The sequence below is a fragment of the Phoxinus phoxinus genome (genome assembly GCF_949152265.1).
Source record: "Phoxinus phoxinus genome assembly, chromosome: 15".
NCBI lineage: Eukaryota > Metazoa > Chordata > Actinopteri > Cypriniformes > Leuciscidae > Phoxinus > Phoxinus phoxinus.
Window position 1 is genome coordinate 31,730,142 of NC_136890.1, and position 16,518 is coordinate 31,746,659.

Sequence of the window (16,518 nt, forward strand, 5' to 3'; positions counted from 1 at the left end):
TTTTGGACTTGTCAGGCGATGTTTCCGATTGGACAGAAGAGCCGCTCGCTGTCGCACACCATTGGCTAATGTGTCTGCCTGTCACTGTAAGTCGTTATTCAATTGGTCATTTCTACAAAGGGCGTACTAAATACACAACAAGCAAATTTGGCGCCACAGACGAAACACGGAAACCCTGCGTTTAAAACAAGGATAGTTTTAAAACGTCTATGTAAAGCGTCTATCACTAAAAAGTGATAGTTTTATATGTTTAAACTTTATAATCTTATATTTTAACATGTTTGTGACCGATATTCGAAAGGAATTTTATGATGTTGTCGTTAATCAGGTGCGTAATAACTGTTTTGTCTGGGTTTGGTTGCTGGAGACATTTAAGACCCGCTATACTGTTAATATTTACAGTTAGTATTAATAGCTAATATTGAAAAGCACTATTAATACTACCATTATCTATTGATGTTTTAATATTTTATGTTAAATAGTACATTTTAATTTATAATACGTATTCTATTCTATATGTTGTTGCTTGTGTATTATAGTTACTGAATTGTTAATATATATTCTTATAATATTCTTAAACTACTTTGACTTTCTTCTTTGTTTTTATATATTTAGAGAGTGGCCCTGCTCGTGTCTCCTGATATTGATGCCTTGTGTGCCTGTAAGGTTCTGCAGGTTAGTCATATCATTATAATAAACTCATATAGTACAATAACAGCAACATTGAACTGATAGTAAACGTTACAACATACACAGATATTCAAAACACAAGATACTTTGTACAGGACACCTACAACAACCTTCGCATGTGCAAATATTATGATGTAATGGTTTAAAAAAAACATTAGTATTAATATGTGGTGTAGATATTCAGATGTTTATATACTGTAGTATATTATCGTTCATTCATACACTAATGGTTGACTAAAATATATATTTTTTTAGGTTCTCGAGCAAAATTTAAAAAAAGGCAGAAATGTATTTGCATGCATAAAGACCCAATTACTACTGTGAAAATGTATATTATAGATATGTGCAAAATATTTTGTTTCTATTCAACTCAACTCACTGTAGTGCTGTTCTTTTAGAGGTAGTATTTATTAAAATTGTATTAATTTATTTTTATATCATTATTTGTTTGAAAACTCCTGCTCTAGATAAAGGGCTGCCCAAATTATACACAATACAGTTTAATGATAGCAAATAAGATGTTTTTAAATGAAACATTTCACTAAATTTTTCTCAAAGGTGGTCTGCATTTTTTGTTCCAAATGTTTTTCCATCCAGGCTCTATTTCACTGTGATCAAGTCCAGTATACGCTGGTTCCTGTGACAGGATGGCAGGATTTAGGGACTGCATTTATGGAGCATAAAGAACAGGTACCACTTTATGCTCTGCCATAAATGCTGTTTAGTTTGCCAACTATATATATATATATATATCAATAGACTTATTTGGGGAATAGTCCTCATCTAATGAGTCTAATCTATAAGCAATTGTTGTGTATCTGTTTGTTTCTTCTTCTAGTACCAGTATTTTGTCTTGATAAACTGTGGAGCAAATGTGGACCTGCTGGAGACTCTTCAGCCTGAGGAAGACTCTGTGTTCTTCATCTGTGATACACACCGACCTGTTGACGTGGTCAACGTCTACAATGACTCTCAAGTACAAATGTTCAGCGCTTTATCAGCTCTGATGCATCCTGTTGCAAATATGCAGTTATTAATACTTATTTCTTTACTTGAACTGCTATAGATTAAGCTCCTGATAAAGCAAGATGACGATCTTGGTGTTCCGACCTATGATGACATCTTCCGTGATGATGATGAGGACGAAGAAGGAGACGGCGATGATTCTGGAAATGAAAGCGATGGGAGCGCAGAGCCTTCTGGGAAACGGAGGCGTTATGATGAGGCATGTTTTCATATTTATATTATGAGTAGATGGATACTCAAGCTTTATACTCAAGGTTTGTAAAGTCTGCGTTAACTTCTTCAGGGTGCTTTGGAAAGGAGAATAGAACGACAGCGTGCCAGACGAGAATGGGAAGCTCGAAGGTCATTAAATATAAACATAACAATTACTCCAAAATTAAAATGAGCAATGCTGAAACATTTTTGTGTGATAAGTACATTGTTTAGTGTGTGTTTGTGTTTGCAGGAGAGAGATTCTGTTTGACTACGAGCAGTATGAGTTTCATGGAACATCAGTGAGTAACTATGATTATGTTTTCATACGGTCTGATTTTATGGCTCATGTTCGTGCTTTAATGCATTTGTGACTTCAACAGATTTACACTTTTAGAGGGTTAATAAAGCTGGATGTAATGGCAATTTTTTTTTACAATAATCAGCTATTTTGCTCTGAAATATGCACTAATATAATAATAATAAAGCAAATAAAGTGCTATGTGGAATTTCCATAAACTTTAATGAATCATTTCATAAATTTTGGGGTGAAAACAGGATACAGCCTAATGTGAATTTAAAACTTCAAAAGTTCTGATTGAATTCTATAATGTGAACGTGTAGCATTCAGTCGTTAAATTTAATATTTGTAAATGGTTAAATTATATAATTAAATACTCAGTGAATTGCTCAGCGCAACTACTTAGTGAATATGCAATTTTCTCAATATTTGCTGACTTGTGTGTATAGGTTAAACTGAAAAAAATGAGAATATCGTGCAAAAGTTCATTTATTTCAGTAATTCAACTTAAAAGGTGAAACTAATATATTATATAGACTCATTACATGCAAAGTGAGTTATTTCAAGTCTTTATTTGTTATAATTTTGATGATTATGGCTTACAGCTTATGAAAACCTTTTCACAATATTCAAATTTTTTAAGTTTCACATGTATACCTGTTTATTCTGTTGTCTACAGGCAGCGTTGGTGATGTTTGAGCTGGCCTGGGTCATGTCTAAAGACACCAAAGACATGCTGTGGTGAGCTTCCTGTTTAATATTACCTCTAAGAAGTGGCAGTAGTGCCGTAGATGAACTGAGAACTGAAAACTGACTCCTTGATTGGCAGGTGGACTGTCATTGGCCTGACAGATCAGTGGGTCCACGATAAAATCCCACAGTAAGAATCTCGCTCTTATCTCGTATCGCCATAATCAACCTCTTCAAAACATCTCATGACTTCTGAAGCAGTGTGTTTCACAGTAACCTGTGTGTCTTCATCATACAGCATGAAATATGTGACCGACATCGCCACCCTACAGCGCCACGTGTCCCGACACAACCATAGAAATGAGGATGAGGAAAACTCGCTGTCCATCGACTGCATGAGGATCTCCTTTGAATATGAGTATCCTTATCCACATGATGTGAAATTATGTTTGAATGTGTGATGTTCAAAAATACCAGTGCATTGCTTACTGCATACTATTGTGCTATTTAATGACCTCATTACGGTGCATGTTTAATTTCAGTTAATCTAGTCATCTTGGGGATTAATAGGGTTCTTTTGCATCTAATTTTGTGTAAAAAGGTCTTTTGCATTATGGTGTGCTCTCGCAAATGAGGCCGTTTTATACATAGAAATAATCTGCACAATATACATAATGCATGCCGCTATCTTTCACATAAGTGGGATGTCATTTTGAACATGCGTGATGAAGAACAGTGTGTGTAATGAGTGTGTTTGACCCTTGACCTCATTTGTCAGTCTGAGGTTGGTGTTGTATCAGCACTGGTCTCTGTACGAGAGCATCTGTAACTCCTGCTACACCTCCTGCAGCTTTAAACTCTGGTCCATCAACGGACAGAAGAAACTGCAAGAGTTCCTGGCTGACATGGGGTGAGTGGACGGGTCTTATTCTTGTGTTAATGGTGAAAACAAGATTTTTAAGTTTTTGCTAAAGCAATGACCAAAAAGAAGCCATGCTTTACAGTAATTTTATCACATTTATGGCATGTTTTTCCCGTGCTTAAACATTTTTTTTTTTATGCCAGCGATAAAGATGCTTAGTTAGAATATTATGTAGGGCTGTAAACGATTAATCGCGATTAATCGAATCCAAAATAAAAGTATGTGTTTACATAATATATGTGTGTGTATTGTGTATAATTATTTTGTATATATAAATACACACACATGCATGTATATATTTAAGAAAAAATTGTTATTTATAGATAATATAAAAATATATATGCAGTGTAGTGTTGTCAAAAGGAAGTCGGTACTGAAATTAAAAAAATGTGACGCTTTGAGCGCTGTTGAGCGTAATCATAAACACCTCTGATTGGCCATTGTGTTCAGGAGCTCATCGGATATGTCTGTGATTGGCTACAATGATCAACGCACGGGAGCGTTTGAGAGCACACGGAAGTGTTTGAAAGTGTTTTGAAAGCAAAAGCAGGCGTCTATCAGCGCCAGTGGATCGATCCACTGATAGACGCCTGCTTTCAAACGCTCCCGTGTGTATCTGTGTAATCGCTCGCTGAAGAGTGTTATTGATGTATATTTACAACATGTTTTTGAAGCGCTGATCATTGTAGCCAATCACAGACATATTTGATGAGCACGTGACAATGGCCGGCCATTCCGAGGTGTTAACGATTCCGCTCAACAGCGCTCAAAGCGTCACATTTTTTAAATTTCAGTACCGACTTGGTACCGAAGTCGGTACTTTTGACAACACTGTATAAATGCAAATATTTCTCAAATATATACATGCATGTGTGTGTATTTATATATACAAAATAATTATACACAATACACACACATATATATTATGTAAACACAAACTTTTATTTTGGATTCGATTAATCATTTACGTTTATTGAGCAAGTTGATTAACTGTAATGTGTGTAAATCGTTGCATTAATATAGAATGCATTGTATACATGTGATTCAGACTTTAGTCGAAAATCTCCTTTTAATGATTGTTTTTCCCTCAGTCTCCCACTCAAGCAGGTCCGGCAGAAGTTTCACTCAATGGATATGGCGATTAAAGAGAACCTGCGTGAAGTCATCGAGGAATCGGCCAATAAATTTGGGTGAGAGAGAGAGAGAGAGAGAGTCAAATGAAAGATTGTGCTTGTTGTAATCCGTATCTGTCACGTGTTTAATGGTTTGCTTTGTTTTTTCCACCTCAGGATGAAAGACATCCGTGTTCAGACGTTCGGTATACACTTTGGCTTTAAGAACCGGTTCCTGGCCAGTGATGTGGTTCACGCTGCGGCCGCCTTGCTGGAGAGCGTGGAGAAGGATGAAACGCCAGCGGACAACTTCATCAAAGCTCTGGACTGTCTGTCCAGGTATAAAGCAGGCCTATTATATTTAACTAAAGCTAAAACCATGTATAGTTTTAAGCTAAACATATATATATATTGTTGCATAAAAATAAAATATTAACTGAAATAAAATTAAACTTATTTTATTTCAGATAGTTGCTAAAGCAACTACTAGTTTTATTTAGTTTAATTTGATGTACTAAAATAACAAACTACAACTGAAATAAAAATTTAAAACTACATAGCCTAAACACATTTTTTTTTAAATATGACATGATTAATATGGCAAATGTAGCAAAACTTAAAAAATACAAATACAGAAAATATAAAAGTAAAATATAATTCAGAATATATATTTTAAAAAAGCTATATTAGTATCTCAATGATGCTAAAATAAGGTCTCTTTAAAAGTTTCATAGATATTGTAATGTGTCTGTGTAGCCTCTTAAGGACAGTTGTCCTCAATAACTCGTCTTGTCTTTGTCTGTGTCTCTAGGAGTAATCTGGAGCGGCTGCATTTAGGCATCGATCTGGCCAAGAGGAAACTGAAGGCCATCCAGCAGACGGTGGCGAGCTGCATCTGCACGAACCTCATACTCTCACAGGGGCCGTTCCTCTACTGCCATTTACTGGAGGTGTGCAAATCTAATGTCTTCAACTTTACCATTATGAAGTGTAGCACAGTTTCGCAGTGACTGTCAACCTTCGAAAAATAAGATATAATGAAATTTGAGTCTATTGTCCGTGCTTGAAGTGTTGCACTGCTCTTTTAAATGAGCAGCTTTCAGTGGTCTAAACCTTTTGTGATCCAATCGAGAGGTCTACCCCGAAGTGATAAAAAAATGTTAAGGCCAGACAAGTAGTTTGTTAAGGCTTGATTTGTAGGGAATTACAAACCTGCGCACATATATTCAAACGCACATAACTATAGAATTAATTCTTAATGCGCATGTGAGCGCCATCAGCGTTTCTCACAGGTTCACGATTAAAGTCTGTGTAGAGAGAACGGTGTCGTCTTAGCGGCCTCTAATTTAATAACTAATGATCGTTGCGATGGAAGTGAATCAATCAAAACTAACTTTAGCTGGAAAATATCTTTATTTAAGAACCGCTATAAAGACAAAACAATCTCTGTTACCTTAAATTATCCGTTTATCACTGTAAAGCCGCTTTGAAACAATCTACATTTTTAAAAGCGCTATATAAATGAAGATGACTTGACTTGAGGTCATGTAAACACTTGATCGGATTGAAAACTGAAACTGGAAAGTACTGAGTATATGCAATGACAGACATGATGTATGACGCATGGATCTGTTGTTGTAGAATATAGTGTGAATATAGTCGTGTCATTCTAAACTTCTCCTTCCACGCACCGTCAGTGAAGCGCTGCAGGACAGTGTCGTCCCAGCAGTCCTTTACACCACTCTCTCATCCACACACACCTTGTTTTGGGTGCGGGAAGGGGTGTTTTACTACTCGATGAATAAGCAGCACGGCACAAGCTTCATGTGCTCGTCCTCTCCTAATCAGGAACCGGAATAGATCAATATTAAGTCTGCTCAATAAAACAAAGAAAAGAAGAGCTTATTTATGATTTGTATGTGCAAACAGCGGGAAACTCAGTATATTCGTGCAGTGTGACTGTGCAGTGACATAAACAAAAGAATAAAACAAGTTTTATTTGATGAAAGATAAAACAAAAGGTATCCATGTAAAAGTAGCTAGTGTCTCGAAGCAGCTGGGTTTGTGCTGGGATGTTTGGGTCATTTGTAACCTTGTCCTCTTTCTCTCAATTTTTATTGTGCAAAAGTATTATTACTATTAAAAAAACAACTATAAAATACTTTTTATTTTATAGTACAGTTGTATTATAATTTAGTAATATTTATTGTTTTTTTATTTTTATAATTTATTAAAATGAACATTGATTATTAAATACTAATTTCTATAGTACAATTAATAGCATTATTACCATATTTATTGATTGATTGATTTTGATTTCAATAATATTTTTATTTATATATACCGGTACTTGATTTTATAGTACAATAGTGTTATTCCTGTAGAAATGTATATATTTTTAAATTCAGTCAAAAAAAAATTTTTTTTATTGATTTAATCCTCGACTCTGCCCAATTCTCGTGTTTCCCCCTGTATATATATTTTATTTATAACATTTTATTTTATACATACACAAAACAGATCAAATAAAAATCTCACATTATATATACAAAGACTATAGTATACATAAAATATACACAAAAAGACCCCCATTCTCATGTTGACACGTTTGGAATGATATGAGGGTGAATAATGACAGTATTTGATTATATTGTGTTGAAAACGAGTTGTTGAAGTGTGTCTTGTGTTTGTAGGGAACACCAGATGTGAGGCTGTTTTCTAAACCTCTGGCTTTGACACTCCTCTGCAAATATCTGCTCAAAGCGTTCGTCTGCTCCGTAAGTGCATGTGTGCAAAAAATACTGAATGAAAGAAGTAATTTGATGTGTCTGTGGAGTTTGGAGTCACATTAAGCTGCTTAGCCAGTTCAGCACATGTGATGATAGGACATGGCTGTTCTCATGAGTGTGTTTTTGTTAGACGAGGAACAAACGTTGTAAGATACTGCCGTTGATAATGGCCGCTCCTCTGGATGTGGAGAAGGGGACTGTGATCGTCCTGGGAATTCCACCAGAATCCGACACATCTGACAAGAAAAAGTGAGTTTGTTCATGCTTTTAAATGGAGACTTGACTTCGGGGCGAATTTTCTTCTCTGAAAAATGCTAAACCTCCAATCAAAAATCACATCAGCAACGTTTTTCTTTTCCCTCAAGTTTCTTTGGCCGGGCGTTTGAAAAGGCAGCTGAGAGCACCAGCTCCAGAACTCTACACGATCATTTCGACACTTCAGGTCAGTCACTGCACCACGGCATCATGGGACGTGATCGCACACAGCTCATGTCAACCACCAGAGGGCAGAGCAGCCCAGAGTTTCTGTGACGTCTCTCTGCTCTTCTGACCAAGAGTTTGGATCTGAATTTGCATTGATGCAAAATCATGAAAGTAGTAAATATTTACGAAAGGTTATTTTTAATTATTATTATTGTTAGAATTTATAATTTTCATTAATTTATCAATTATTTGTTATAAAAAAATGAAGCACATCATCTCACACTGCAAGACACCAGGGACTTGAGTTCTGGAGCTTAACTTGAAAGCCAAATGTTCAATAAATTATGGTAATTTTAATTTTTGTCAGAACAGGTTGCATTAATCATGTAATATTATCACTCAAGTAGGGCTGCTTGATTCTGGCAAAATCATGATCACGATTTTCTCTGGTCAATATTGAAATCATGATTATTTAGCATGATTATTGGTGGGCGATATAAGTCTTATTACACGATAAGTAATTTCAAATATCAATACTTCAGCAAAAACTAATACTATGTTAACTAATGTAAGAAAAAGGTAAACGGTCAGAAACCAATAAAAACAAAGAAACAAATTACAAACAGAATGAAAATATATTTAAAAAAAACTGTTTAAGTTTTGTACTAACAGTGTTAATAATCAAATGTAAAATAACACTGCATAGTCTTACTGTACATTACATATAGATTAATCCTTATTAAAGCTACTTATGGTATTCAGTCAAGATCAGTGAGTGATTTTTCCTGTCATTTGTTGTGTGATTATCATTAATGACGGACTGCAGCAGGTTTATTATGATCCTGTCCCTTTAACCCTTTAGAACCTGAAGCTAAAATAGGTGTTTTTCACATATTTTGATTTTTTTTTTTTTACTGTAAAATTCTATAACAATGTGCCATCTTCATGTGCAAGGTGTCATCTTTTTCAGAAAAAGATTAGCTTTCAACAAATTACAGTTATTGACCATTATTGTGTGTGGTGAGTTTGTAAATAGAATTTAAATAGACAAAAAAAAAAAAAAACGAGAATAAATTTTCTGATTTTTATTTAAAAAAAAACTGAAAAATCACGACCAAAAGAAACTAACACTTTAAAGGTGCATTAAGCAACTTTTCATGTTAAAAATACCCGTTTTCTAACCCATACATGCTTAAACAATTGCCTGATGGGCTGAAGGAGCCCTTCTCTGATCACTGAGATTGTCTCTATAATCCTGTAAAGTAAAATAAATAAGAGGGATTCGGGCCGGAGTTTGAGACTGGGCGTGACGTCATGCGCGTTCACGGCACGCTCACATAGCTATGTCTGGCGGGTTTGTGTATTCGCCGGCATTCTCCGTAGAAGATGGATTGTAAGAGACCTGCTTGTAGTTCATTTCAAACACCAACGCAAACTCCACGTAAGATAAAAAAAAAAGAAAACTTTTGTCTAGTGCAACCAAAAGGGCCAAATTGGACTCAGACAGGCCGCGTAGGAATAAGACGAGAGTAAACATAGGGAAGGCTTTCAACAAATGGAGAGATCTCCGGTCTGCTCTAGGGCTCAAACGGGATTTATAACTTTATTACCTCTGAAGACATTATGATTGTAAACAAAAGATTTGCGGCTGATGCTCCTTTGGTTATGAACAGCTCGTGCTCATGCAAGTGTGCGTGTGGTCCATGAGCGTGCACATCTCTGGCTGCAGTTTCGCTTGCCGCCAGAGGTGGCATAGTTCTGCAAAAAACTCAGAATATTGCACTATGCAGTGCACCTTTTAAAGTTGAAAAATGAAGTATAATACAACTATACAAGTCTTTTTTGTGACATTGGGTGGCACAGTTTTCATTTAGGACACTTTTTTTTCATACATGCACACATACAAATGCATCCATTCATATTAGGCACGCACACATACACATGCATACACCACATGTAAAGATACGTGAAAAAGTAACGGCCATCCGCCTCCCAAGTTTCATTAAAAATCATCCCAATCCCCTCTTCTGCTGTCTACCACTTTTCACCATGTATTTGTTTGTTTGTTTTATTATTTTATGCAATCCAGAACACTCTAAGCCGCCGCGCTTCGTATCTCTCGGTTCAAATCCTTCCTTCCCGCTCTGCCAGAAAGCTGCTGTCATTTGCTGACGGAAAGCATGAAATTACCGTAATAAGCCGTATATTGCCGAAAAGCACATGTTGTCTACTGTCAGGGGCAATTTGAATGGTTTTGATAGTGCAAACAAACGGTTGAAGAGTTACGGTACAATGAATACAGCTTGCTGAAGGGTTAAGAGCTAATGCATGGATCCAATATACTGTTACACAAGCGTTTCTTTCTCAACTGTGTGCGTTTACTTAAGATATAACCCACCGTGTTTACGTGAACGCTCTCCAAAAAGTCATTTTGCTATTTTTGTGTGTGCGCGTTTCGGCGAGTATCCGAAGACCAGTTGCTTATCCGCGTTCAGCTCTGACACAGAAAGCCGCCGGGGGAACAGTGTCTCATCTGTGGCTTAATGAGCTTTTAACACTGTTTAATCTCAAACACGTCCTGCAGTTTAGCAACAGTCGACTGCATTTTAAAACACTCACTTATTTGGCAGCCGCACAATAATCGTTTTACCTCGATTATCTTGTTTTCATAATCGTTGGAAGCCAATTACGGTTTATTCGCACAGTCCTACACTCAAGTTATTTGACATACACATGAGCTGCACAACGGTCTAACTGATCTGTTATATTCATACAGTTTTCCCATCACTTCTGTCAGTTTGGTGCCAAATGCCTTCAGTTCTGCCAGACCCCAAAATACACACACATCACACCACATACACACACACATGTACATTTATCATTATGCCACAACAGCAGGTTATGTGAATATCTCTCTCTCTCTCTCTCTCTCTCTCTCTCTCTCTCTCTCTCTCTCTCTCTCTCTCTCTCTCTCTCTCTCTCTCTCTCTCTCTCTCTCTCTCTCTCTCTCTCTCTCTCTCTCTCTCTCTCTCTCTCTCTCTCTCTCTCTCTAATGAAACTTTATTTATTTATTGAATGTGGTAAGAACATGGAATACATATGTTTGTTTATTTATTTAAAAAAATGTCTAATGTGATGAAATAATCTTACATAATCTTTATCTTAATTTTTTTTTTTTTACTATGTAGAATAAAGGGATGGTAAAAGTCAAGTCTCTCTCTCTCTCCTCAGTTATAGAGCTAAAGATGGAGGACAGAGGGAAGTTTCTGGATGCCCTCATCACCCTGTTGTCATAAAGCCCCACTGCATTCTGGGAATGATTCCCAAACGGCCCACAGAAACCCTGGACACACATATGTGTGCTTTGCATCCACACACAGTTGCTCCACAAGTGGAATTTCACATCCCTTGAGTAAACGTGAGTTTTACCGTGTCCTCAGCCAGTGTGGTGCCAAATACCTTCATCCTCCACCCCAGAGATCAGCTGATGTTTTGGTCATGTGGTGCCAGACCTTCTGTTTGACTGTACAGGCCTGATTTATGTGTGTGGTTTTAGTTTTTTTTTGTGTGTGTCTTGTCTTTAGTATGTATCTGTGCATGTTATATATGAATTTAAATAAATCATTTTTATAATCTTCTGATGTTGTGTGTTTAATTCATTGACTGCCAGTTCAACGATGGTTTCTAGAATTATTGATTAAAAGTTTGTTTATTAGTATTTTTAAATAGTTTTACGACAGTAAGATGGTCAACATAACTTTGCAAGTAGTTTTACTTCATTAACATGAGGTTTTTGAGTGACAGATGTTCTGTGACGGAGAATTGTATCCCTGTGAAATGTATTGGATGGAGAAAAGTGCCTCATTACACTTTGGTGAGCGATTAAAACAAACACATTTTCTTTAGATTAACATGCACTGGAAAGTTTACATAAATATTTGTGTTAATGCTTTAACCTGTTTTTATCAGTAACATTTTTTACTTTGTTTTATATTCTACAGTACATATGACCATTTATAAACACTAAAATAACCTGTTTTGAATTATCACTTATTTCTTTAAATGTTAAAAAGTCCATGTATCTTCTGAAACTATAGCTTTGTGACAAACCGGTTGAAATTTGAGTAAGAAGGGAAATCTAATGTTTGATTCACTTTTAGTAAATATTGAATATTTATTGTAACACTTTAAAATAAGGTCTCATTTGTTAACATTAATGTATTAACAAAAATGAGCAATATATTTTTTAACATTTACTAATCTATTTAATACAATTACATTTTCTGTTCACGTTAGGTCAAAGGGCATTAACAAAATTTAATAAAACTTGATTTCAAAAATGTTTTTTTTTTTGTAAATGAACTAAGATTGATGCTGTAGAAGTATGGTTCATGTTAACTAAGGTTTTTAATGCTGCTTTTTGTGTCTTTTTACGTCCAGTGTCTACCGCACGGCTGTTTTCCACACGTTCTGCTAAACGTCTGTAAAGTCATGCAGGTTTGGGACGACACGAGGGTGAGTAAATGATGAGAATGAGTTTTTTGGGTGAACTATGCGTTTGAAGTGTTGCTGGCGGGACAGGACTATACCCTCACTGTACAGTGTGAGACTCCTCTAATGACTGGGTGGATGTGTTTATGTATTATGGGTTATTATCAAAGCATGAGTCAACTGTTTATCTTCTTTCCCCCGTTTCCTTTTTTTCCCTCTCACGTTCTGACATTGTGTCCCTAAGTACTACATTTACTACTGTACATCTGCTCAGTTTAATACTTAGACTGACTAACTCTACACTCTAGGAAAAAAAGCTTCAGTGGAGTTCTATATATATATATATATATATATTTGTATATATACAGATGAAACTTGAAAATTTTTAATATCGATTACCTTTTAAGTTATTATTAAAAATTAATAATAACTTAAAAGGTAAAACTAATATATTATAGACTCATTACATGCAAAGTGAGATATTTCAAGCCGATATTTGTTATAATTTTGATGATTATGGCTTACAGCTTATGAAAACCCCAAATTCAAAATTAGAATATTGTGAAAAGGTTTTCATAAGCCGTAAGCCATAATCATCAAAATGATAACTAATAAAGGCTTGAAATATTTCACTTTGCATGTAATGAGTCTATATAATATATTAGTTTCACCTTTTAAGTTGAATTACTGAAATTAACTTTTGCACGATATTCTAATTTTCACCTGTATACAGAAATTGCATAATACTTTCATGTTTAACAAATTATTATTTTTTTAATGATAAGGTGTTTACGAGCTGTTTAATCAAAACATTTTTATTAAAATTAAATGAATTAAAACAGTGAATTCATTAAAATTATGTCCATAAAATTATCCCGTCATTGGAACCCCTAAAAGGTTCTATATATATATGAAACATCTGACGGAACCCTTTGAGGTTCCATATAGAACCTTTTCTTCTAAGATTGTGGTTATGATGAGCAATAATAATAGTGATGCGGGCTGCTGTTTTTTCCACTAAGCTGCTAGATGGAATGTAATAACCGGTTAGATGCACAGCTGCCATGCTCTAGTTAGCTAGTATTGTGTAGAAATACATCTCTCTTTTTTTTCTTTTCCTCTCTCTTTTTAAGATGACATTAACAAGAATTGTAGGCGATTCTCTTTCTGTGGTTTTACGGCGTGTAGCTCTGCAGTTGTTTTCTTCTCTCGCTCTGTTCTTGAATGGTTTGATCCCGTGAGGATTAGTTGCTCTGGATAACCACGAACAATAGAAGTCGTGTGTGTGTGTGTGTGTGTGTGTGTGTGTGTGTGTCTCGCCATCACTTTTGGGTGGGCTTCATCCGTTCAGACCCCATGGTCATCAAAAACATTGAGCAACGCATGTTACAAACCACAGTTGTTTCAACAACATTGTTTGACACTAACCACAGATTTTATTAACAGAGAGGGTTCATTGTCTCATAACACAGATGTTAATATAAAGCATTCGCCTTGGATTTAGCACAGCTCATGCATTTATTTGAAGATTGTTAAATCAGCAAATTATGAATATTCTCAGAACATAAATTATAGTGTTTATGCCAAGGTGAAACTTGTGTCTTTCATCCATAAATATTTTCATTTTGGAAAGAAATTAATACTTTTACTCAACAAGGATGCGTTTATTTGATCAAAAGCGACAGTAAAGACATTTATAATGTTACAAAATATTCTATTTCAAATAAATACATTTTCTACTCCTCAAAGAATCCTGAAGTTTTTTATTTATTTATTTTCACAAAAAATTATTACTGGTAAGCACTAGCAGCGCAACTGTTTTCATTGATAATAATAAATAAATTAAACAGCCTTGATGAGCAGAAGAGTGTGTGTGTGTGTGTGTGTGTGTGTGTGTGTGTGTGTGTGTGTGTGTGTGTGTGTGTGTGTGTGTGTGTGTGTGTGTGTGTGTGTGTGTGTGTGTGTGTGTGTGTGTGTGTGTGTGTGTGTGTGTGTGTGTGCTTATGTCCCTTTTGGGTACATTCACCAGGATACACACCAGTAAACTGAGGACCACCTAAAAAATTTAGGACATTTTGTATGTCCTCATTTGTTTGACTATATAATGGCATTCAGCATACTCTAAAATGGTGTCCAGACTTAAAATCTCACTTGTCCCAAAAAATCACTTTTAAGTGATTTGTGTATGTGAAGTGTGTATGCCCCCCCACTAAAGTGTGTATAACACAGCGCCCTCTAGGAGTACTGCACTTCCGGAAAAGATACACACTTCGGGGATTCTGACCAATCAGAGCACTACAAAAGCGGGACTTGATGATCTGACCAATCAGAGGCCAATACGTCATCAACAAACATGGCGGAGGCAAAAACGATCATGGTTATGATCTGAATTGACAGATAATCCACATTAAATTATAGAAAAATTCCCAATAATTAGTATTTAAATAAAAATAGACTCAATTGCCCTGAGCAGCAGGACCTCTCATGACTTATATGAGCATGTTTTTTTTAACTTTTAATCCTCGCGTTTTGCTCTCGCATCAGTCTCTGCTCTGTGTGTGTGTGTGAAGATCGCGCTTCCCCGCGTCACCGTGACTACAGCACGAACAGTAACATAGGAGTTTATTAATCATGTAGGAACGAGTTTGAAGCGGGGAAGGGACATACAGATTAAGTCATGTGAATTTAAAAAGTACATATTTCCTTCCAAAAGCGGGACAACTGCTTAAATCTGTCAATATGGGTGTGATGATTTATTCATCTGAGTTTGTTTAATAAAAATACACAAGCCACAAAATGAAAACGTGCTAAATCGCTTGCTTTTATGAGTGAGTTTATTTGTTTTAAGTGTTTTCTCCTACTTTGCGTTCTGCCGTTCTCTTTCATCCGCGATGTCCCTGAGCGGCCGCCGCCCCTCCCCCACCCACCGCACGAGCAGGAGAACACAGTCACACACACAGAGCAACACATTCTCTTTAGCCTATATTAGAGGAAACCAGGAACAGCAAACATTCTCTTTATATATATTTTATATATAGGAGAGCAGTTACATCAAACATCATCTTTATATTATAGTATATTATATAGAGGAGAGCACAGCAAACATTCTAATTATATCATATTATTTTACAGTTTTTCTCAGTCACTTTGGTGCATTTCTCAGATCACAACAAAAATTATTGTTCAACCTCCACATTATCTAGTCACTTGTGCACATCATAAAAATCAATCATTCATTTGAACAAATTGCAAATGCTTTGTTACATTCATGCAATTGATGTAGGCTACAAGTGTCTGCTGTTTCTTACATTATTAATTTCTTATGTCATGTTGATCAAAATGTATTATACTGGTTCTCTGTTGAATAGTCTTACCCCTCAAAACATACAGGCATTAGTTCCATAAGTCATTAATGCAGAATGGATGAAATAGTTGTCATAAACTGTCAATACATTTTCTATGCAATTCTATTAGATTTTTTTTGTCCTGAATTTACATTTACATTTTGTTGAATTGCAGAGGTGAATTCTGAATTTCACTAATGAAGGGGAATGTAAAGCATTAGATCAATCAATGATCATCCAGTTCTCTATAATAGCTCAGAGTGCATCTCATTTGGGAAGCATAATAGACAGAGCACAACACGTTACACACTCTGAGAATGGAAGAACAACCGAAGAACAGCCGAGAAGAAGAAGAAGAAGAAGAAGAAGAAGAGGAGTAAGTATGTGTGGTGGAAGGGTACAGAGGTAAAACTGAGGAAGAGGTAGAACAGGCCAAGATTGTGTGTTTCTGAAGAAATAAGGGCCACTATTGTAGATAATGTTCTCAGTCATAACCTTATGGCAGAGGCGGTCGAATGGTGCAGCCGAATGTTTGGAA

The 16,518-nt window shown here is 35.8% G+C and overlaps 1 protein-coding gene across 1 annotated transcript; it reads left to right on the plus strand.

The window, feature by feature from the left end:
- Positions 1-123: 123 nt before the first annotated feature.
- cdc45 (CDC45 cell division cycle 45 homolog) lies at positions 124-11,785 on the plus strand. Its single transcript, XM_079637833.1, has 18 exons — positions 124-328; positions 616-675; positions 1,288-1,380; positions 1,529-1,666; positions 1,757-1,915; positions 2,000-2,058; positions 2,162-2,210; positions 2,889-2,950; positions 3,039-3,089; positions 3,198-3,317; positions 3,678-3,809; positions 4,913-5,011; positions 5,111-5,272; positions 5,745-5,883; positions 7,627-7,710; positions 7,853-7,971; positions 8,088-8,164; positions 11,377-11,785. Exons 1-18 carry the CDS (start codon positions 278-280, stop codon positions 11,439-11,441), a joined length of 1,719 nt encoding a protein of 572 aa, XP_079493959.1. The 5' UTR covers positions 124-277; the 3' UTR covers positions 11,442-11,785.
- Positions 11,786-16,518: the final 4,733 nt, after the last annotated feature.